Raw genomic sequence first — 20,908 nt, forward strand, 5'->3', positions numbered from 1 at the left:
TCCAGAGCTGGGACACCCGCGGCCCAGCTGGCTCGTGGGCTGGACACTCACATTCTCCTCAGCCGTGTTGAGACTCTGCACCAAAACTTCATCCACATCGAGCTTGTTTTTCTTACCATGATCAATTCGATCAATAAGAAACGGTATCTTATCAGGGTCTGAATTTACATTTTTTACCAGTGTTTTTCCATCCCCGGCCCCGTGGTTTACACTTCCTCCGGCCGTCTGTCCCCGGCTTCCCAGTGTCCCGGCCCCCGCTGCCAGGCTTCCCGGTGTCCCGGCCCCCACTGCCAGGCTTCCCGGTGTCCCGGTCCCCGCTGCCAGACTTCCCGGTGTCCTGGCCGGCGTCCTGAGCCAGGCTGGAATCACTGCCGACTCCTCGACCCATGGTGCAATGCGATCTGGAAGTGGTTTCCTGGTTCCTTTCTCAAGCAGGACATGGTTTGTAGGAAATCTGACATATTTAAGAGGAAGAAGCCATCCCAACCCACGCCCAAGGCCCCCGTAATTCTGAGAGTCCATGATGGAGGAGGCCGCAGCGTGACTCACGGCAGGCCGGGCCAGCCGGGGCTCCGACTGAGACCCACACACACCAGCCAGCAGGAGGCCCGAGCTCAGCTCCCAGCACCCCTCTCCCCCGACACCCGCAAGATTGAAGATAACCTGGCAGTTAGACATGGGCACTTGCATCGTTTTGAACAGCACATTCCAACCTCAAAATCAGAGATGACTAGAATATTCCTGAGATGTTAATACCTAAGGTTTTAATTGTTACGATAACGGTGCCGTACAGAGGAGTTACCGAGTCCGGCCCGCAGCACATACCGTCCTGGACAATGTCACCCCTTCCCTCGACAGCTAGAATTGTGTGGATAAAGTAACTCGGGCCTGTGCCTGGCGGGCGGGCCGGGGAAGGGAGACTCCGCTCACGCGGACGCTGGACATCTACTGGGGGGCCGCCGTCACCCCGCTGTTCCCTGCTCACTTTTCCCTTGGATCTTCGTTCAGATTGTCTCGTTGGGCCCTCGGTCCTTCCACACGGTACCCGGCGGGTCTTTAACATCCACCCTCCTTCCTGCAGAATCCGCAAGTACAAAGGAGGAGGCCAGCAATTCCCTTTTATGAGAATGTCCTGAGGTGATTAGAACCCTCGGCCCCCAGGCCTCTCTGGGTGTGGTGCGCCCTGCTTATTGTTAGCAGCCTTAAGCAAACAAGCTATCCTAGCTGACTGGTGCCCCGAGGATTTCCATGGAAGTCAGCAGGGCAGGCTGAGGTGGGGGGCAGGAGGGGGGCTGGGAGGAGCTCTCTGCGCTCCCAGCCACAGCTACGTGATTAGGACAGATGCAGATGTTGGAGTCGGTGTTACCCAGTGTCTTCCCGGATCCTTGGTCCAAACTTTGCCAGGTAGGAGACAGGCCCTGCGCATGGTTTCAGGACCCCAGACCTGCCCTGTGGGATGCTGAGCATTAGGAGATGATCACCTGTATCCCCCTACACACACACACACACACACACACACACACACACACACACGCATGCACACACATGCACATGCACACACACACATACGTGCGCGCGCACACACACATGCACATGCACACGTGCACGCACACACGCACATGCACACATGCATGCACACACGCACATGCACACGCACACGCACACACACAAACACATGCACACACATGCAATGCACACATGCATGCACACACAAACACACGCACACACGCACATGCACACATGCATGCACACACACAAACACATGCACGCACATGCACGCACATGCACACACACAAACACATGCACACATGCATGCACACACACACGGCTCAGTAAAGGTATTTTTCATCTCTCCTCTCAGAATTCAACATTACTCTTCCATGAACGGAGGCCTTATTTGATGGCATTAAAAACAGCCTCGTCAAAAAGGCCTCTGCCCACACACACACCTGTCATAGGTTCTTATCAGAGGGGTGGGGGGGCCTCTCCGAGGACTGTAAATGACAACCTGGGGACAAGGGTCACAGGAAGCACCAGTGATAAGGTGCCCGGCCATGACCGAGGTGACTCACGGCCAGCTGATAGCTCCGCTCCAGGCACCGCGCTCCCCATGGGGGCCGGGACACCCGGGCACCGCCCGCAGCCCCGGCCGGCCCGCCAGGCCCCCCATGACCCCGGGAGCCCGGGCTCAGGGTGTGAGGAGGATAACGCTCAGACTGACATCCCCCATAGCTGTCGCACAAGTGCATCCACTCTCCAGAGCCCCCGCAGGCCGCAGGCCTCGCCCGGACCGGGTTCCAGACAGGTGCAGGCAGGCCCCCAGTGCCATGATGGCTCGAGGCCGGGCCGGGGCCCGGAGGAGGCTGAGGCAGAGGCCTGGGCCCGGAGGAGGCTGAGGCAGAGGCCTGGGCCCGGAGGAGGCTGAGGCAGAGGCCTGGGCCCGGAGGAGGCTGAGGCAGAGGCCTGGGCCCGGAGGAGGCTGAGGCAGAGGCCTGGGCCCGGAGGAGGCTGAGGCAGAGGCCTGGGCCCAGGGGAGGGGCAGGAGGACAGGGAGGCTGCTGCCCAAGGCCAGGGCAGCCACTCCCTGGTTGGCTAAAGCAGTGTGACCACAGTGCCGGCCTTGGAATGGACATGGACAGCAGGAGGCGGCCCCCATCCCACCCCCCTCACCCCACCCCTCCCCCTCTCCCACCCCCCTCCCTCCTCCTCTCCCACCCCCCTCCCTCCTCCTCTCCCAGGCCTCTTCTCCCTGGGTTTGGAGCAGAGGGGGCCCCTGGTGTCCCGAGGCTGAGAGGGCCCCACGCTGGGCTTCCAGAGAGCGTGCGTGCGTGGAAGAAAGCAGCACCGTGGGGCTGAGATGCGTCCTTGCCAGCTCACGTCCCAGGCGGCTCTCGGGGAGGCGGGAGGGCATGGCTCGGAGGGTTTGTTCTCCTGGTGGTGAGGAGGAGTTCCTGCCTCGTGGGAAGAGCCCAGGTGAACCTGGAGGACTTCTGAACGGGTTTAAGATAGCGTGGGATCCCCTGAGCCGGGAGATTCCCGCCCCAGGAGTGTGACGCACACACGCACACGCACACACACGCACACGTGCATGCACACACACGCACAACGCACACGCATGCGCACACATGCACGTACACACACATGCACACACATGCACGTACACATGCACACACATGCACGCACACACGCACACACACACACTCACGCACACACAGAGTTAATCCAGAGAGAAATCAAAGCTCAGGGTGTGAGGAGGAGCAGAGGAGCGGGAGGTGGGTGCGTGGGGCCCCGGGGAGTCCGGGGGAGGCCGGGGAGTCCGGGGGAGGCCGGGGGAGGCCGCGGGAGGCCGGGGGAGGCCGCGGGGGAGGCGGGGGGAGGCCGGGGGGGAGGCCGGGGGAGGCCGGGGAGTCCGGGGGAGTCCGGGGGGAGGCCGGGGGAGGCCGGGGAGGCCGGGGGGAGGCCGGGGGAGGCCGGGGGGAGGCCGCGGGAGGCAGAGGGAGGCCGGGGAGGCTGGGGAGGCCGGGGGAGGCCGCAGGAGGCGGGGGGAGGCCGGGGGAGGCCGGGGGAGGCGGAGGGAGGCCGGGGAGGCTGGGGAGGCCGGGGAGGCCGGGGGAGGCCAGGGGAGGCCGGGGGAGGCCGGGGAGGCCGGGGGAGGCCGGGGGAGGCCGGGGGAGGCCGGGGGAGTCCAGGGGGAGGCCGGGGGAGTCCGGAGGAGTCCGGGGGGAGGCCGGAGGAGTCCGGGGGGAGGCCGGAGGAGTCTGGGGGGAGGCCGGAGGAGTCCGGGGGGAGGCCGGAGGAGTCCGGGGGGAGGCCGGGGGAGGCCGGTGGAGTCCGGGGGGAGGCCGGGGGAGGCCGGGGGAGTCTGGGGGGAGGCCGGTGGAGTCCGGGGGGAGGCCGGGGGAGGCCGGGGGAGTCTGGGGGGAGGCCGGTGGAGTCCGGGGGGAGGCCGGGGGAGGCCGGGGGAGCCTGGGGGGAGGCCGGTGGAGTCCGGGGGGAGGCCGGAGGAGTCTGGGGGTAGGCGGGGGGGGGAGGCCGGGGGGAGGCTGGGGGGAGGCCGGAGGAGTCCGGGGGGAGGCTGGGGGGAGGCCGGAGGAGTCTGGGGGGAGTCTGGGGGGAGGCCGGTGGAGTCCGGGGGGAGGCCGGAGGAGTCTGGGGGGAGGCGGGGGGGGAGGCCGGGGGAGTCCGGGGGGAGGCGGGGAGGCTGGGGAGCTCCTCCCCTCCCGGCCCCCAGGCTGTGCCTCCTGGGAGCATGGGAGAGGCGGGATGGCTGCTTGGGCAGGTAGAGCCCGAGAGCACCGCGCACACCTCCCTGGAACGTTGAAACGCTGCAGTGCTCGTGTGCACTGCACTCCCAGGAGACACCCGGGCCGGGCACCGGAGTTAACATTTCACCTGTAACCCTAGCAACACAGCGATGGGCGGAAACAAATCAATATTTAGGCAAAGCTCCCGGGGACAGACTCGCCAGCCAGTGCTCACGCCCCTCAGAGATCACCGCTGTGACCTTCTGAACTGAGACCAGACTCCTAGGGGCCACACGACACCCCTGAGAGCCACGGGCGGAAGGAACCCCAGCCATGCGCTCCAATCCCAGCTCACTCCACATGGAAGCCAAGAGAATTGCCCAGCCGAGCTGGCTGCGGCCGGGATGAACTTTAGTGCCTGTAGGCAGCCCTCTCTGCGCTGGTTAACCAGCAAGCACCATTGGGGGGGGCGGTATTTGGGGGTTCAACATGTGGCCGTGCTCAACAGCAGCCAGAGCTAGAGCCAGGTCCAAATCCATCTCTGGGAAGTGGCGCTGTGGTTCAAGCGGTAGAGCGCCATCCTTGAGCATTTGAAAAGCTCAGGGACCGCACCCAGGCCCCGAGTTCAAGCCCCAGGACTGGTGCAGGCACCCACGATGGATCCAACTCCGGGCCCTGGCTGGCAGGACGCGGGAGGACGCGGGTGGTGCAGAGAGCAAGGGTCGGGCATCACAGGGACTTTTTTAGGGAGCCTCATCCTGCGCTGGCACCGGCCGCACCCTCCGGGTGGCTCAGAAATCCCCGGGTCACCGCAGGTCAAGGCATAACTCTGCGGGGGGCGGGGACCACGCCAGGAGGGGTGCGGGGGGGGGGACCACGCCGGGAGGGGTGCGGGGGGACCACGCCGGGAGGGGTGCGGGGGGGGGGACCACGCCGGGAGGGGTGCGGGGGGACCACGCCGGGAGGGGTGCGGGGGGGGGGGGGGGACCACGCCGGGAGGGGTGCGGGGGGACCACGCCGGGAGGGGTGCGGGGGGGGGGGACCACGCCGGGAGGGGTGCGGGGGGGGGGGACCACGCCGGGAGGGGTGCGGGGGGGGACCACGCCGGGAGGGGTGCGGGGGGACCACGCCGGGAGGGGTGCGGGGGGACCACGCCGGGAGGGGTGCGGGGGGACCACGCCGGGAGGGGTGCGTTTTCTCGCCCCGCGGAGGTGTCTCCTCTCCTCCTCTGCCGCTGCCCACCTGCCCCTCCCTTGGCCTTCCCGTTCCCCCACGGGGACACAGCACACACGGCTGAGCCAAGGGGAAGGAGGGGCAGCGCACAGATACCAGAGCCCACGGTCACCCCGTGGCCCCAGGTCACCCCAGAGCCCACGGTCACCCCAGAGCCCACGGTCACCCCAGAGCCCATGGTCACCCCGGGGCTCACGGTCACCCCGGGGCCCACGGTCACCCCAGAGCCCACGGTCACCCCAGAGCTCATGGTCACCCCAGAGCCCACGGTCACCCCAGGGCTCATGGTCACCCCAGAGTCCACGGTCACCCCGGGGCTCACGGTCACCCCAGGGCCCACGGTCACCCCGGGACCCACGGTCACCCCAGAGCTCATGGTCACCCCAGAGCCCACGGTCACCCCAGAGCCCATGGTCACCCCAGAGCCCACGGTCACCCCGGGGCCCACGGTCACCCCAGAGCTCATGGCCACCCCGGGGCCCACGGTCACCCCAGAGCTCATGGCCACCCTGGGGCCCACGGTCACCCCGGGGCCCACAGTCACCCCAGAGCCCATGGTCACCCCAGAGCCCACGGTCACCCCAGAGCCCACGGTCACCCCAGAGCCCACGGTCACCCCAATGCCCACGGTCACCCCGGGGCCCCTGGTCACCCCAGGACCCACAGTCACCCCAGGGCCCATGGTCACCCCAGGGCCCACGGTCACCCCGGGGCCCACGGTCACCCCAGAGCTCATGGCCACCCTGGGGCCCATGGTCACCCCAGAGCTCATGGCCACCCTGGGGCCCCCGGTCACCCCAGAGCTCATGGCCACCCTGGGGCCCCCAGTCACCCCAGAGCTCATGGCCACCCTGGGTCCCCCGGTCACCCCAGAGCTCATGGCCACCCTGGGTCCCCCGGTCACCCCAGAGCTCATGGTCACCCCAGAGCCCACGGGCACCCCGGGGCCCATGGTCACCCCAGGACCCACGGTCACCCCGGGGCCCCCGGTCACCCCGGAGCTCACGGTCACCCCAGAGCCCACGGTCACCCCAGAGCCCACGGTCACCCCAGAGCCCACGGTCACCCCGGGGCCCACGGTCACCCCAGAGCTCATGGCCACCCCGGGGCCCACGGTCACCCCAGAGCTCATGGCCACCCTGGGGCCCACGGTCACCCCGGGGCCCACAGTCACCCCAGAGCCCATGGTCACCCCAGAGCCCACGGTCACCCCAGAGCCCACGGTCACCCCAATGCCCACGGTCACCCCGGGGCCCCTGGTCACCCCAGGACCCACAGTCACCCCAGGGCCCATGGTCACCCCAGGGCCCACGGTCACCCCGGGGCCCACGGTCACCCCAGAGCTCATGGCCACCCTGGGGCCCACGGTCACCCCAGAGCTCATGGCCACCCTGGGGCCCCCGGTCACCCCAGAGCTCATGGCCACCCTGGGGCCCCCAGTCACCCCAGAGCTCATGGCCACCCTGGGTCCCCCGGTCACCCCAGAGCTCATGGTCACCCTGGGTCCCCCGGTCACCCCAGAGCTCATGGTCACCCCAGAGCCCACGGGCACCCCGGGGCCCATGGTCACCCCAGGACCCACGGTCACCCCGGGGCCCCCGGTCACCCCGGAGCTCACGGTCACCCCAGAGCCCACGGTCACCCCGGGGCCCCCGGTCACCCCAGAGCTCATGGTCACCCCAGAGCCCACGGGCACCCCGGGGCCCATGGTCACCCCAGAGCCCACGGTCTCCCCGGGGCCCCTGGTCACCCCAGAGCCCACGGTCACCCCAGGGCCCATGGTCACCCCGAGGCCCCCGGTCACCCCAGAGCCCACGGATACCCCGGGGCCCCTGGTCACCCCAGAGTCCACGGTCACCCCGGAGCTCATGGCCACCCCGGGGCCCCCGGTCACCCCAGAGCCCACGGGCACCCCAGGACCCACGGTCACCCCAGAGCTCATGGCCACCCCAGAGCCCACGGTCACCCCGGGGCCCATGGGCACCCCAGGACCCATGGTCACCCCGGGGCCCACGGGCACCCCAGGACCCACGGTCACCCCGGGGCCCACGGGCACCCCAGAGCCCACGGTCACCCCAGAGCCCACGGTCACCCCAGAGCCCACGGTCACCCCAGAGCTCATGGCCACCCCGGGGCCCACGGTCACCCCAGAGCCCACGGTCACCCCGGGGCCCACGGTCACCCCAGAGCTCATGGCCACCCCAGGACCCACGGTCACCCCGGGGCCCACGGTCACCCCAGAGCCCACGGTCACCCCAGAGCCCACGGTCACCCCGGGGCCCACGGGCACCCCAGAGCCCACGGTCACCCCAGGACCCACGGGCACCCCGGGGCCCCCGGTCACTCTGGTTCTGCCCTTTAAAGATAAACCAGGAACAGCAGCTCCAACGCAGCTGCATCCAGTGAGAACATGGAGCTGTTTTTGTGCGGAGGGGCAGGCGCGGGGAAGCGGGGAAGGCCGCGGCCGCCCCGTGTCCTCCGTGGGGTCACCGTGGACGGGGACTCGTGGAGACCGGGGCAGAGGCCGCACCCGCGGGCGATGGCTCCGCCGGCTGGGCCACGGTGTCTTGTCTGCGCTGGTGGATTATTAACAGGGGTCATCGGTTGCCATGACGAAGGATTGAACGGTCGCACCGACGTAATCTCATTTATGGGTGCAGAGAGAAAAAAACCCACGCTGCGGGCGGGGAGGAGGTATAAAGGCGCGGCGCCCGCGGGGGCGCGCAGAGCCGACCCGGCCAGCGCGGCCACCCCGCCCGCAGCCCGGCCTCGAGGAGCCAGCATGTGCACCGGCGGCTGCGCCAAGTGTCTGGGGGTCGCCCTCATCCCCCTGGCCGTGCTGGCCTTCCTGGCCAACGTGCTGCTGTTCTTCCCGGGGGGGAAGGTCATGGCGGACAACAGCAACCTGTCCGACGAGGTCTGGTACTTCGGGGGCATCATAGGCAGCGGCGTCCTGGTGAGTAGCCCCGAGCCCCGCCCGCGGCCTGCCGCGTCCCGCCTTCCAAGCAGGGTCCGGCGCGGTGCCCGGCCCAGCGCGGCCTGGCCAGACGCCCCGGCCCCGGCCCCGGCCCGGGACCCCTGTGCGCCCGACCCCGACCCCGGCCCCCGACCCCGGCCCGGGACCCCTGTGCGCCCGACCCCGGCCCCCGGCCCCCGGCCCCGGCCCCGGCCCCCGACCCCGGCCCGGACCCCTGTGCGCCCGACCCCGACCCCCGACCCCGGCCCCCGACCCCGGCCCCCGACCCCGACCCCCGACCCCGGCCCCCGACCCCGGCCCCCGACCCCGACCCCCGACCCCGGCCCCCGACCCCGGCCCCCGACCCCGACCCCCGATCCCGGCCCCCGACCCCGACCCCCGACCCCGGCCCCCGACCCCGACCCCCGACCCCGGCCCCCGACCCCGGCCCCCGACCCCGGCCCCCGACCCCGGCCCCCGACCCCGGCCCCCGACCCCGACCCCCGGCCCCGGCCCGGGACCCCTGTGCGCCCGACCCCGACCCCCGACCCCGACCCCCGACCCCGGCCCCCGACCCCGGCCCCCGACCCCGACCCCCGGCCCCGGCCCGGGACCCCTGTGTGCCCGACCCCGGCCCCCGACCCCGGCCCCCGACCCCGGCCCCCGACCCCGGCCCCGGCCCCCGACCCCGACCCCGGCCCCCGACCCCGGCCCCGGCCCCCGACCCCGACCCCCGACCCCGGCCCGGGACCCCTGTGCGCCCGACCCCGGCCCCCGACCCCGGCCCCCGGCCCCGGCCCGGGACCCCTGTGCGCCCGCTGCGTCCCCGGAGTGCGGGTCTGGGGTCCCCCCGCGGACTCCCTCTTCACCCCAATGCCCCGGGAGCCCCGGGAGCCCGGCCGGGCCGCAGCGTCCCAGGACGGAGGCCGGGCCCCACCGCGCCGGTGGCGAGGCCGGAGCGCCCTGACCCGCCGGACCCCGCCCTGACCCGCAGATGATCTTCCCCGCCCTGGTCTTCCTGGGCCTGAAGAACAACGACTGCTGCGGCTGCTGCGGGAACGAGAGCTGCGGGAAGCGCTTCGCGGTGAGTCCCGCCCGCCCCGCCTCACCCCTGCACCCCCCAACCCCCCGCCTCACCCCTGCACCCCTGAGCCCCCCACCTCACCCCTGCACCCGAGACACCCCCCCCCTCACCCCTGCACCCCTGAGCCCCCGCCTCACCCCTGAGCCCCGAGACCCCCCGCCCTCACCCCTGCACCCCGAGACCCCCCGCCTCACCCCTGCACCCCTGAGCCCCCCACCTCACCCCTGCACCCGAGACACCCCCCCCTCACCCCTGCACCCCGAGACCCCCGCCTCACCCCTGAGCCCCGAGACCCCCCGCCCTCACCCCTGAGCCCTGAGACCCCCCGCCTCACCCCTGCACCCCGAGACCCCCCGCCCTCACCCCTGAGCCCTGAGACCCCCCGCCCTCACCCCTGCACCCCGAGACCCCCCGCCTCACCCCTGCACCCCGAGACCCCCCGCCCTCACCCCTGCACCCCTGAGCCCCCCCGCCTCACCCCTGCACCTGGCCCGGGATACCTGTGAGCCCCCCGTCACCCCTGCACCGCTGGCAGCGGGCCTGGGGCACCCATGAGCCCCCCACTACTCCCCGCACCCCTGCTCCCCTTCCGGCAGCTGTCGCCTCCATGTGCTCCCCTCCTCCCTGTCGCCTGCGCAGTTGGGGCTCGGCAGCAAACGGCGTCTGCTCCCTGCCAGGCCCTCCCCGTCCTCCCCAGAGTCCTCCTCCTCCCCGTCCTCCCCAGAGTCCTCCTCCTTCCCGTCCTCCCCAGAGTCCTCCTCCTCCTCGTCCTCCCCAGAGTCCTCCTCTCCGTCCTCCCCAGAGTCCTCCTCCTCCCCGTCCTCCCCAGAGTCCTCCTCCCCGTCCTCCCCAGAGTCCTCCTCTCCGTCCTCCCGTGCGCTCCTCCTCCCCGTCCTCCCGTGCGCTCCTCCTCCCCGTCCTCCCGTGCGCTCCTCCTCCCCGTCCTCCCGTGCGCTCCTCCCCGTCCTCCCGTGCGCTCCTCCCCTCTGACGTCGCTCCTCCTCCTCAGATGTTCACCTCCATCATCTTCGCCGTCGTCGGTGTGCTGGGCTCCGGCTACTCCTTCGTGGTCTCCGCCGTCTCCATGAGCCGCGGCCCCAAGTGTCTCACGGACAACAGCACCTGGGCCTACCCCTTCCAGGAGGGGTGCGTGCGGGCGCGGCCCCATCCCCGCGCGCCTCCTCCATCCCCGCGCTCCTCCTCCATCCCCGCGCTCCTCCTCCATCCCCGCGCTCCTCCTCCATCCCCGCGCTCCTCCTCCATCCCCGCGCTCCTCCTCCTCCATCCCCGCGCTCCTCCTCCTCCATCCCCGCGCTCCTCCTCCATCCCCGCGCTCCTCCTCCATCCCCGCGCTCCTCCTCCATCCCCGCGCTCCTCCTCCATCCCCGCGCTCCTCCTCCATCCCCGCGCTCCTCCTCCTCCATCCCCGCGCTCCTCCTCCATCCCCGTGCTCCTCCTCCATCCCCGCGCTCCTCCTCCATCCCCGCGCTCCTCCTCCATCCCCGCGCTCCTCCTCCTCCATCCCCGCGCTCCTCCTCCATCCCCGCGCTCCTCCTCCTCCATCCCCGCGCTCCTCCTCCATCCCCGCGCTCCTCCTCCTCCATCCCCGCGCTCCTCCTCCATCCCCGCGCTCCTCCTCCATCCCCGCGCTCCTCCTCCATCCCCGCGCTCCTCCTCCTCCATCCCCGCGCTCCTCCTCCATCCCCGCGCTCCTCCTCCTCCATCCCCGCGCTCCTCCTCCATCCCCGCGCTCCTCCTCCTCCATCCCCGCGCTCCTCCTCCATCCCCGTGCTCCTCCTCCATCCCCGCGCTCCTCCTCCATCCCCGCGCTCCTCCTCCATCCCCGCGCTCCTCCTCCTCCATCCCCGCGCTCCTCCTCCATCCCCGCGCTCCTCCTCCTCCATCCCCGCGCTCCTCCTCCATCCCCGCGCTCCTCCTCCTCCATCCCCGCGCTCCTCCTCCATCCCCGCGCTCCTCCTCCTCCATCCCCGCGCTCCTCCTCCATCCCCGCGCTCCTCCTCCATCCCCGCGCTCCTCCTCCTCCATCCCCGTGCTCCTCCTCCATCCCCGCGCTCCTCCTCCATCCCCGCGCTCCTCCTCCTCCATCCCCGTGCTCCTCCTCCTCCATCCCCGTGCTCCTCCTCCTCCATCCCCGCGCTCCTCCTCCATCCCCGTGCTCCTCCTCCATCCCCGCGCTCCTCCTCCTCCATCCCCGCGCTCCTCCTCCATCCCCGCGCTCCTCCTCCATCCCCGCGCTCCTCCTCCATCCCCGCGCTCCTCCTCCTCCATCCCCGTGCTCCTCCTCCTCCATCCCCGCGCTCCTCCTCCATCCCCGCGCTCCTCCTCCATCCCCGCGCGCCTCCTCCTCCATCCCCGCGCTCCTCCTCCATCCCCGCGCTCCTCCTCCATCCCCGCGCTCCTCCTCCATCCCCGCGCTCCTCCTCCATCCCCGCGCTCCTCCTCCTCCATCCCCGCGCGCCTCCTCCATCCCCGCGCTCCTCCTCCATCCCCGCGCTCCTCCTCCTCCATCCCCGCACTCCTCCTCCATCCCCGCGCTCCTCCTCCTCCATCCCCGCGCTCCTCCTCCATCCCCGCGCTCCTCCTCCTCCATCCCCGCGCTCCTCCTCCATCCCCGCGCTCCTCCTCCTCCATCCCCGCGCTCCTCCTCCATCCCCGCGCGCCTCCTCCATCCCCGCGCTCCTCCTCCTCCATCCCCGCGCTCCTCCTCCATCCCCGCGCTCCTCCTCCTCCATCCCCGCGCTCCTCCTCCATCCCCGCGCTCCTCCTCCATCCCCGCGCTCCTCCTCCATCCCCGCGCTCCTCCTCCTCCATCCCCGCGCTCCTCCTCCATCCCCGCGCTCCTCCTCCATCCCCGCGCTCCTCCTCCATCCCCGCGCTCCTCCTCCATCCCCGCGCTCCTCCTCCATCCCCGCGCTCCTCCTCCTCCATCCCCGCGCTCCTCCTCCATCCCCGCGCTCCTCCTCCATCCCCGCGCTCCTCCTCCATCCCCGCGCTCCTCCCCCATCCCCGCGCTCCTCCTCCATCCCCGCGCTCCTCCCCCATCCCCGCGCTCCTCCTCCATCCCCGCGCTCCTCCTCCATCCCCGCGCTCCTCCTCCATCCCCGCGCTCCTCCTCCATCCCCGCGCTCCTCCTCCTCCATCCCCGTGCTCCTCCTCCTCCATCCCCGTGCTCCTCCTCCTCCATCCCCGTGCTCCTCCTCCTCCATCCCCGCGCTCCTCCTCCTCCATCCCCGTGCTCCTCCTCCTCCATCCCCGTGCTCCTCCTCCTCCATCCCCGCGCTCCTCCTCCTCCATCCCCGCGCTCCTCCTCCATCCCCGCGCTCCTCCTCCATCCCCGCGCTCCTCCTCCTCCATCCCCGCGCTCCTCCTCCATCCCCGTGCTCCTCCTCCATCCCCGCGCTCCTCCTCCTCCATCCCCGCGCTCCTCCTCCATCCCCGCGCTCCTCCTCCATCCCCGCGCTCCTCCTCCATCCCCGCGCTCCTCCTCCATCCCCGCGCTCCTCCTCCATCCCCGCGCTCCTCCTCCATCCCCGCGCTCCTCCTCCATCCCCGCGCTCCTCCTCCTCCATCCCCGCGCTCCTCCTCCATCCCCGCGCTCCTCCTCCTCCATCCCCGCGCTCCTCCTCCATCCCCGCGCTCCTCCTCCATCCCCGCGCTCCTCCTCCTCCATCCCCGCGCTCCTCCTCCTCCATCCCCGCGCTCCTCCTCCTCCATCCCCGCGCTCCTCCTCCATCCCCGCGCTCCTCCTCCATCCCCGCGCTCCTCCTCCATCCCCGCGCTCCTCCTCCATCCCCGCGCTCCTCCTCCATCCCCGCGCTCCTCCTCCATCCCCGCGCTCCTCCTCCATCCCCGCGCTCCTCCTCCATCCCCGCGCTCCTCCTCCATCCCTGCGCTCCTCCTCCATCCCCGCGCTCCTCCTCCATCCCCGCGCTCCTCCCCCATCCCCGCGCTCCTCCTCCATCCCCGCGCTCCTCCTCCTCCATCCCCGCGCTCCTCCTCCATCCCCGCGCTCCTCCTCCATCCCCGCGCTCCTCCTCCTCCATCCCCGCGCTCCTCCTCCATCCCCGCGCTCCTCCTCCTCCATCCCCGCGCTCCTCCTCCATCCCCGCGCTCCTCCTCCTCCATCCCCGCGCTCCTCCTCCATCCCCGCGCTCCTCCTCCTCCATCCCCGCGCGCCTCCTCCATCCCCGCGCTCCTCCTCCATCCCCGCGCTCCTCCTCCTCCATCCCCGCGCTCCTCCTCCATCCCCGCGCTCCTCCTCCATCCCCGCGCTCCTCCTCCATCCCCGCGCTCCTCCTCCATCCCCGCGCTCCTCCTCCATCCCCGCGCTCCTCCTCCATCCCGCGCTCCTCCTCCTCCATCCCCGCGCTCCTCCTCCATCCCCGCGCTCCTCCTCCATCCCCGCGCTCCTCCTCCATCCCCGCGCTCCTCCTCCTCCATCCCCGCGCTCCTCCTCCATCCCCGCGCTCCTCCTCCATCCCCGCGCTCCTCCTCCATCCCCGCGCTCCTCCTCCATCCCCGCGCTCCTCCTCCTCCATCCCCGCGCTCCTCCTCCTCCATCCCCGCGCTCCTCCTCCATCCCCGCGCTCCTCCTCCTCCATCCCCGCGCTCCTCCTCCATCCCCGCGCTCCTCCTCCTCCATCCCCGCGCTCCTCCTCCATCCCCGCGCTCCTCCTCCATCCCCGCGCTCCTCCTCCATCCCCGCGCTCCTCCTCCTCCATCCCCGCGCTCCTCCTCCATCCCCGCGCTCCTCCTCCATCCCCGCGCTCCTCCTCCATCCCCGCGCTCCTCCTCCATCCCCGCGCTCCTCCATCCCCGCGCTCCTCCTCCATCCCCGCGCTCCTCCTCCTCCATCCCCGCGCTCCTCCTCCATCCCCGCGCTCCTCCTCCATCCCCGCGCTCCTCCCCCATCCCCGCGCTCCTCCTCCATCCCCGCGCTCCTCCTCCATCCCCGCGCTCCTCCTCCATCCCCGCGCTCCTCCTCCATCCCCGCGCTCCTCCTCCTCCATCCCCGCGCTCCTCCTCCATCCCCGCGCTCCTCCTCCATCCCCGCGCTCCTCCTCCATCCCCGCGCTCCTCCTCCATCCCCGCGCTCCTCCTCCTCCATCCCCGCGCTCCTCCTCCATCCCCGCGCTCCTCCTCCATCCCCGCGCTCCTCCTCCATCCCCGCGCTCCTCCTCCTCCATCCCCGCGCTCCTCCTCCATCCCCGCGCTCCTCCTCCATCCCCGCGCTCCTCCTCCTCCATCCCCGCACTCCTCCTCCATCCCCGCGCTCCTCCTCCTCCATCCCCGCGCTCCTCCTCCATCCCCGCGCTCCTCCTCCATCCCCGCGCTCCTCCTCCATCCCCGCGCTCCTCCTCCATCCCCGCGCTCCTCCTCCATCCCCGCGCTCCTCCTCCATCCCTGCGCTCCTCCATCCCCGCGCTCCTCCTCCTCCATCCCCGCGCTCCTCCTCCATCCCCGCGCTCCTCCTCCTCCATCCCCGCGCTCCTCCTCCATCCCCGCGCTCCTCCTCCATCCCCGCGCTCCTCCTCCATCCCCGCGCTCCTCCTCCATCCCCGCGCTCCTCCTCCATCCCCGCGCTCCTCCTCCTCCATCCCCGCACTCCTCCTCCATCCCCGCGCTCCTCCTCCTCCATCCCCGCGCTCCTCCTCCATCCCCGCGCTCCTCCTCCATCCCCGCGCTCCTCCTCCATCCCCGCGCTCCTCCTCCTCCATCCCCGCGCTCCTCCTCCATCCCCGCGCTCCTCCTCCATCCCCGCGCTCCTCCTCCATCCCCGCGCTCCTCCTCCTCCATCCCCGCGCTCCTCCTCCTCCATCCCCGCGCTCCTCCTCCATCCCCGCGCTCCTCCTCCTCCATCCCCGCGCTCCTCCTCCATCCCCGCGCTCCTCCTCCATCCCCGCGCTCCTCCTCCATCCCCGCGCTCCTCCTCCTCCATCCCCGCGCTCCTCCTCCTCCATCCCCGCGCTCCTCCTCCTCCATCCCCGCGCTCCTCCTCCATCCCCGCGCTCCTCCTCCTCCATCCCCGCGCTCCTCCTCCATCCCCGCGCTCCTCCATCCCCGCGCTCCTCCTCCATCCCCGCGCTCCTCCTCCATCCCCGCGCTCCTCCTCCATCCCCGCGCTCCTCCTCCTCCATCCCCGCGCTCCTCCTCCATCCCCGCGCTCCTCCTCCTCCATCCCCGCGCTCCTCCTCCTCCATCCCCGCGCTCCTCCTCCATCCCCGCGCTCCTCCTCCTCCATCCCCGCGCTCCTCCTCCATCCCCGCGCTCCTCCTCCATCCCCGCGCTCCTCCTCCTCCATCCCCGCGCTCCTCCTCCTCCATCCCCGCGCTCCTCCTCCTCCATCCCCGCGCTCCTCCTCCTCCATCCCCGCGCTCCTCCTCCATCCCCGCGCTCCTCCTCCATCCCCGCGCTCCTCCTCCATCCCCGCGCTCCTCCTCCTCCATCCCCGCGCTCCTCCTCCATCCCCGCGCTCCTCCTCCTCCATCCCCGCGCTCCTCCTCCTCCATCCCCGCGCTCCTCCTCCATCCCCGCGCTCCTCCTCCATCCCCGCGCTCCTCCTCCATCCCCGCGCTCCTCCATCCCCGCGCTCCTCCTCCATCCCCGCGCTCCTCCTCCATCCCCGCGCTCCTCCTCCATCCCCGCGCTCCTCCTCCATCCACGCGCTCCTCCTCCATCCCCGCGCTCCTCCTCCTCCATCCCCGCGCTCCTCCTCCATCCCCGCGCTCCTCCTCCATCCCCGCGCTCCTCCTCCTCCATCCCCGCGCTCCTCCTCCTCCATCCCCGCGCTCCTCCTCCTCCATCCCCGCGCTCCTCCTCCTCCATCCCCGCGCTCCTCCTCCATCCCCGCGCTCCTCCTCCATCCCCGCGCTCCTCCTCCATCCCCGCGCTCCTCCTCCTCCATCCCCGCGCTCCTCCTCCATCCCCGCGCTCCTCCTCCTCCATCCCCGCGCTCCTCCTCCTCCATCCCCGCGCTCCTCCTCCATCCCCGCGCTCCTCCTCCATCCCCGCGCTCCTCCTCCTCCATCCCCGCGCTCCTCCTCCATCCCCGCGCTCCTCCTCCATCCCCGTGCTCCTCCTCCATCCCCGCGCTCCTCCTCCATCCCCGCGCTCCTCCTCCATCCCCGCGCTCCTCCTCCATCCCCGCGCTCCTCCTCCTCCATCCCCGCACTCCTCCTCCATCCCCGCGCTCCTCCTCCTCCATCCCCGCGCTCCTCCTCCATCCCCGCGCTCCTCCTCCATCCCCGCGCTCCTCCTCCATCCCCGCGCTCCTCCTCCTCCATCCCCGCGCTCCTCCTCCATCCCCGCGCTCCTCCTCCATCCCCGCGCTCCTCCTCCATCCCCGCGCTCCTCCTCCTCCATCCCCGCGCTCCTCCTCCTCCATCCCCGCGCTCCTCCTCCATCCCCGCGCTCCTCCTCCTCCATCCCCGCGCTCCTCCTCCATCCCCGCGCTCCTCCTCCATCCCCGCGCTCCTCCTCCTCCATCCCCGCGCTCCTCCTCCTCCATCCCCGCGCTCCTCCTCCTCCATCCCCGCGCTCCTCCTCCATCCCCGCGCTCCTCCTCCATCCCCGCGCTCCTCCTCCATCCCCGCGCTCCTCCTCCATCCCCGCGCTCCTCCTCCTCCATCCCCGCGCTCCTCCTCCATCCCCGCGCTCCTCCATCCCCGCGCTCCTCCTCCATCCCCGCGCTCCTCCTCCATCCCCGCGCTCCTCCTCCATCCCCGCGCTCCTCCTCCTCCATCCCCGCGCTCCTCCTCCATCCCCGCGCTCCTCCTCCTCCATCCCCGCGCTCCTCCTCCTCCATCCCCGCGCTCCTCCTCCATCCCCGCGCTCCTCCTCCTCCATCCCCGCGCTCCTCCTCCATCCCCGCGCTCCTCCTCCTCCATCCCCGCGCTCCTCCTCCATCCCCGCGCTCCTCCTCCTCCATCCCCGCGCTCCTCCTCCTCCATCCCCGCGCTCCTCCTCCATCCCCGCGCTCCTCCTCCATCCCCGTGCTCCTCCTCCATCCCCGCGCTCCTCCTCCATCCCCGCGCTCCTCCTCCATCCCCGCGCTCCTCCTCCATCCCCGCGCTCCTCCTCCTCCATCCCCGTGCTCCTCCTCCATCCCCGCGCTCCTCCTCCATCCCCGCGCTCCTCCTCCATCCCCGCGCTCCTCCTCCTCCATCCCCGTGCTCCTCCTCCATCCCCGCGCTCCTCCTCATGCGCTCGTGGGTCAGAGCCGTGCGGGCCCGTCAGTGCGCGGGGCCAGGCCGGGGCCCGTGCGGGGCGCGAGCTCCGGAGCCCCGCTCCCCAGCCCGGCGGCGCTTCTGCCGCGTGGCCTCGCTGCACGCAGGCCTCCGTCCCTGCAGTTTTTGGTTTTGATGGTTTTGGTGGTGCTGCCATCACAGTCCTTCCCCGCATCCTGGCCTCCCCCCCTGCACCTCTCCATTTTGACCACCTGGTGGCGCTCCTGTCGCGTTGTTTTGCTGCATGCAGGCCTCCACCCCTGCACCTCTCCATTTTGACCACCGGGTGGCGCTTTTCACATTGCTTTGGAGCATCCAGGCCTCCACCCCTGCACCTCTCCATTTTGACCACCGGGTGGCGCTGCATCATAACCCTTCCCTGCATCCAGGCTCCATCCCTGCGCTTCCCCATCTTGACCACCAGATGGCGCTGCTGCCACACGGCTTTGCTGCTTCCAGGCTTTCATCCCTGTGCTTCTGCGACTCCACCACCAGGTGGTGCTGCTGCCCCACGCATTTGCTGCCTCCAGGCCTCCATCCCTGCGCTTCCCCATCTTGACCACCGAGTGGCGCTTCTGTCGCATTGCTTTGCTACATCCAGGCCCCCATCCCTGCACTTCTCCATTTTGACCACCAGTTGGTGCTTCACCACAACCCTTATCTTCATGCAGGCTTCCATCCCTGCTCTTCCCTATTTTGACCACCAGGTGGCGCTGCCATCACACACTTTGCTGCATTCAGGCCTCCACCCCTGCGCTTCTCTATTTTGACCACCGGATGGCGCTGCACCACAACCCTTCCCTGCATCCAGGTCTCCATCCCTGCACTTCTCCATTTTGACCACCGGATGGCGCTTCTTTCACATTGCTTTGCTGCATATAGGCCTCCACCCCTGCTCTTCTCTATTTTGACCACCGGGTCGTGCTGCCATCACACTCTTTGCTGCATTTAGGCCCCATCCCTGCACTTCTTCATTTTGACCACCGGGTGGCGCTCCTGTCGCATTGCTTTGCTGCATGCAGGCCTCCATCACTGCGCTTCTCCATTTTGACCACCGGGTGGCGCTTCTCACATTGCTTTGCTGTATTTAGGCCCCCCCCATCCCTGCGCTTCCCCATCTTGACCACCAGATGGCAGTGCTGCCCCACGCATTTGCTGCATCCAGGCCTCCATGCTTGTCTTCAGATAATGGGAAAATCGGGCTGCTGTCACCTTTTAAGGTCACTGGGCTTAAACGTTATAACGTTTAAGCCCGGTGACCTTAAAAGGTGACAGCAGAGCTACAGATACCTCGCAACACAGGAAGACAAAGGTCTGATGCAAAGTAAAAGCACTGTGTGGTCAATGATCTGTGTATCCTCCTGGCTCTGGAAGGTTCTGTCTCTTTTCAAGTGACAATGTGAGCTCAGGAGAGCACAGGGCTGCACAGGAATTCACCTGCTGGGAGGGGGCTTGAGTCCAAATGTAGCTTCCACTGACCCCAATCCCAGGCTCAGCCTGGTGCCTCGGCCTACACTGCCATCCCAACTACTCAGGCTGAGATCTGAGGACCACGGTTCAAAGCCAGCCCGGGCAGGAAAGTCCAAGAGACTCTGATCTCCAATGAACCACTAAAAAGCTGGAAGTGGCGCTGTGGCTCAAGTGGTAGAGCGCTCGCTTTGGGTAAAAAAGCTCAGAGGCAATGTCCAGGCCGAGCTCAAGCCCAGGCCTGGCACAAAAGCAAACAGCAAGTTATGGAAGTGTCTGACTTTCACAGACACCCCCTCTCTCTTCTGCTTACTCCAGAAACTACCTCAGTGACCAGGCCTTGTGGACAAAGTGCCTGGAGCCTCCTGACGTCGTACCCTGGAACCTGACCCTGTTCTCCATCCTGCTGGTCATCGGGGGGGTGCAGATTGTGCTGTGTGCCATCCAGGTGGTCAACGGCCTGCTGGGCACACTCTGCGGGGACTGCCAGTGCTGCGGCTGCTGCGGGGTGAGGGCCCGGGCTGGGGCGAGGGCCTGCTCTGCACTCAGGGGCACGGGGGGGGGGGGCCTGCCCGGGCCAGGGGGAGTCCGGGTGGCCATCCACGGCAGTCCTGGACTGGGATGAGGGTACCGCAGGCCGGCAGCCATGCATCCTCCCTGCTCCTAGAAGCTCAGCCCGGGAGGCCTCTATCAAAGGGTCCAATCCCGCCTCCATCTGTTATTCATTCTGGCTTCCAACAGAGCAGTTCTCTGTGTCACTCACCAAAGTTATGTTTAATAACGAAATAGGCAAAGCAAAATAGCCAAAGCCCAGGTGAGTCACCAGTGAAAGACCCAGAACAGCCTGGTCTGGAAACGGCTGCACAGGCAGCACTGTGGGCACGCTGGCCGGGGAGGGAGGAGCAGAGGCCCCAGACTGAACTTGCCTTCCCGGACTCCAGGGTGAAGGACCTGTGTAACCCGGGCGAGCTGCTGGCCCCGACACCCAGCGCGGGAAGGATGAAGGACAGACAGACCCGACGTCCCCGCTCTCGGCCGCCAGCCCCTGCCGTCTCCTCACCGGCAAAGCCGGGGGCTCCTCGTTCCCAAACCGCTTGGCTGCAGATAGAAGCTCATTGAACCACTCAGTGAACTTGAACTTGGTTATGTGACCCTCAAACGACCCCCTTTTTTAATCTAGTAGGTTGAAAGCCTGCGTTTCTTGATGTATTTCCCTCCCGAAGGTGTGAAATGTGTGAACTCACCTTCGCAGTGCCCTGCTCCTTTACACAGGCAAATGTTTCTCTGATTCAGAGGAGCAGAGCATGTTAAATGAGAAGCCAGCTTGCTCCGGGTTTCTGGGGAAAGAGGAGATTGGTGGGTGTATCATAAATACTTTCTATGTGGCATCTTTTGAGCCGATGGAGTTCTTGTGAGCAGTGTTTTGAACTCGCTAGGGGTCCCTTGCCCACAGTAAATGAGAATCTGAACCCGCAGGTGAGTGAGTCCACGCAGCCTGCCTGTGGAGGAGGAGAGGAGATGACCTGGGTGCGGGACAGACCGCTCCTTTCACCAGGCACAAAAGTTGACTGGGAACATAATTCTGCAGCCTTCTTCTCAGAGCTAAGGCACGGCGTATTTGGTTCTACACGTTAGACATATTTGGCTTTGTGAGCCAGACATCAACATGAGGCCAAAC

The 20,908-nt window shown here is 69.5% G+C and overlaps 3 protein-coding genes across 3 annotated transcripts in view; 1 reads left to right on the forward strand and 2 right to left on the reverse strand.

Moving 5' to 3' along the window:
• Window positions 1-1,004: 1,004 nt before the first annotated feature.
• On the reverse strand, window positions 1,005-8,078 carry LOC122095220 (collagen alpha-2(I) chain-like). Its single transcript, XM_042665676.1, has 5 exons — window positions 7,968-8,078; window positions 7,686-7,870; window positions 5,896-7,594; window positions 5,674-5,848; window positions 1,005-1,075 (listed from the first exon to the last, which is right to left on the reverse strand). Exons 1-5 carry the CDS (start codon window positions 8,076-8,078, stop codon window positions 1,005-1,007), a joined length of 2,241 nt encoding a protein of 746 aa, XP_042521610.1.
• Window positions 8,079-8,225: 147 nt separating this feature from the next.
• On the forward strand, window positions 8,226-20,616 carry Tm4sf4 (transmembrane 4 L six family member 4). The gene is made up of 5 exons (XM_042665665.1): window positions 8,226-8,433; window positions 9,428-9,517; window positions 10,527-10,663; window positions 19,549-19,738; window positions 20,172-20,616. The coding sequence occupies exons 1-5, from the start codon at window positions 8,260-8,262 to the stop codon at window positions 20,187-20,189; spliced, it is 609 nt and encodes a 202-aa protein (XP_042521599.1). The 5' UTR covers window positions 8,226-8,259; the 3' UTR covers window positions 20,190-20,616.
• The window catches only part of Wwtr1 (WW domain containing transcription regulator 1), a 73,456-nt gene continuing 60,779 nt past the window's right edge, over window positions 8,232-20,908 (reverse strand). Inside the window, exon 8 of the mRNA XM_042665647.1 lies at window positions 8,232-8,245. The gene's annotated coding sequence lies outside the window, so the exon portion shown is untranslated. The remainder of the gene's footprint in view (window positions 8,246-20,908) is intronic.

The sequence above is a fragment of the Dipodomys spectabilis genome, unplaced genomic scaffold, assembly GCF_019054845.1.
Source record: "Dipodomys spectabilis isolate Male_0828 unplaced genomic scaffold, ASM1905484v1 ptg000340l, whole genome shotgun sequence".
NCBI lineage: Eukaryota > Metazoa > Chordata > Mammalia > Rodentia > Heteromyidae > Dipodomys > Dipodomys spectabilis.

What these genes read in the sequence shown, in the direction of transcription:
- LOC122095220 (XM_042665676.1), bottom strand. Translation starts at nt 8,078, where the DNA reads ATGACCCCTGTTAATAATCCACCAGCGCAGACAAGACACCGTGGCCCA. An exon ending in TCCACGAGTCCCCGTCCACG is followed by an intron (nt 7,871 to 7,967) that starts GTGACCCCACGG and finishes CACTGGATGCAG; the next exon opens with CTGCGTTGGAGCTGCTGTTC. An exon ending in GGGCCCCGGGGTGACCGTGG is followed by an intron (nt 7,595 to 7,685) that starts GTCCTGGGGTGG and finishes GGTGGCCATGAG; the next exon opens with CTCTGGGGTGACCGTGGGCT.
- Tm4sf4 (XM_042665665.1), top strand. Translation starts at nt 8,260, where the DNA reads ATGTGCACCGGCGGCTGCGCCAAGTGTCTGGGGGTCGCCCTCATCCCC. An exon ending in TCATAGGCAGCGGCGTCCTG is followed by an intron (nt 8,434 to 9,427) that starts GTGAGTAGCCCC and finishes CCTGACCCGCAG; the next exon opens with ATGATCTTCCCCGCCCTGGT. An exon ending in GCCTACCCCTTCCAGGAGGG is followed by an intron (nt 10,664 to 19,548) that starts GTGCGTGCGGGC and finishes TGCTTACTCCAG; the next exon opens with AAACTACCTCAGTGACCAGG.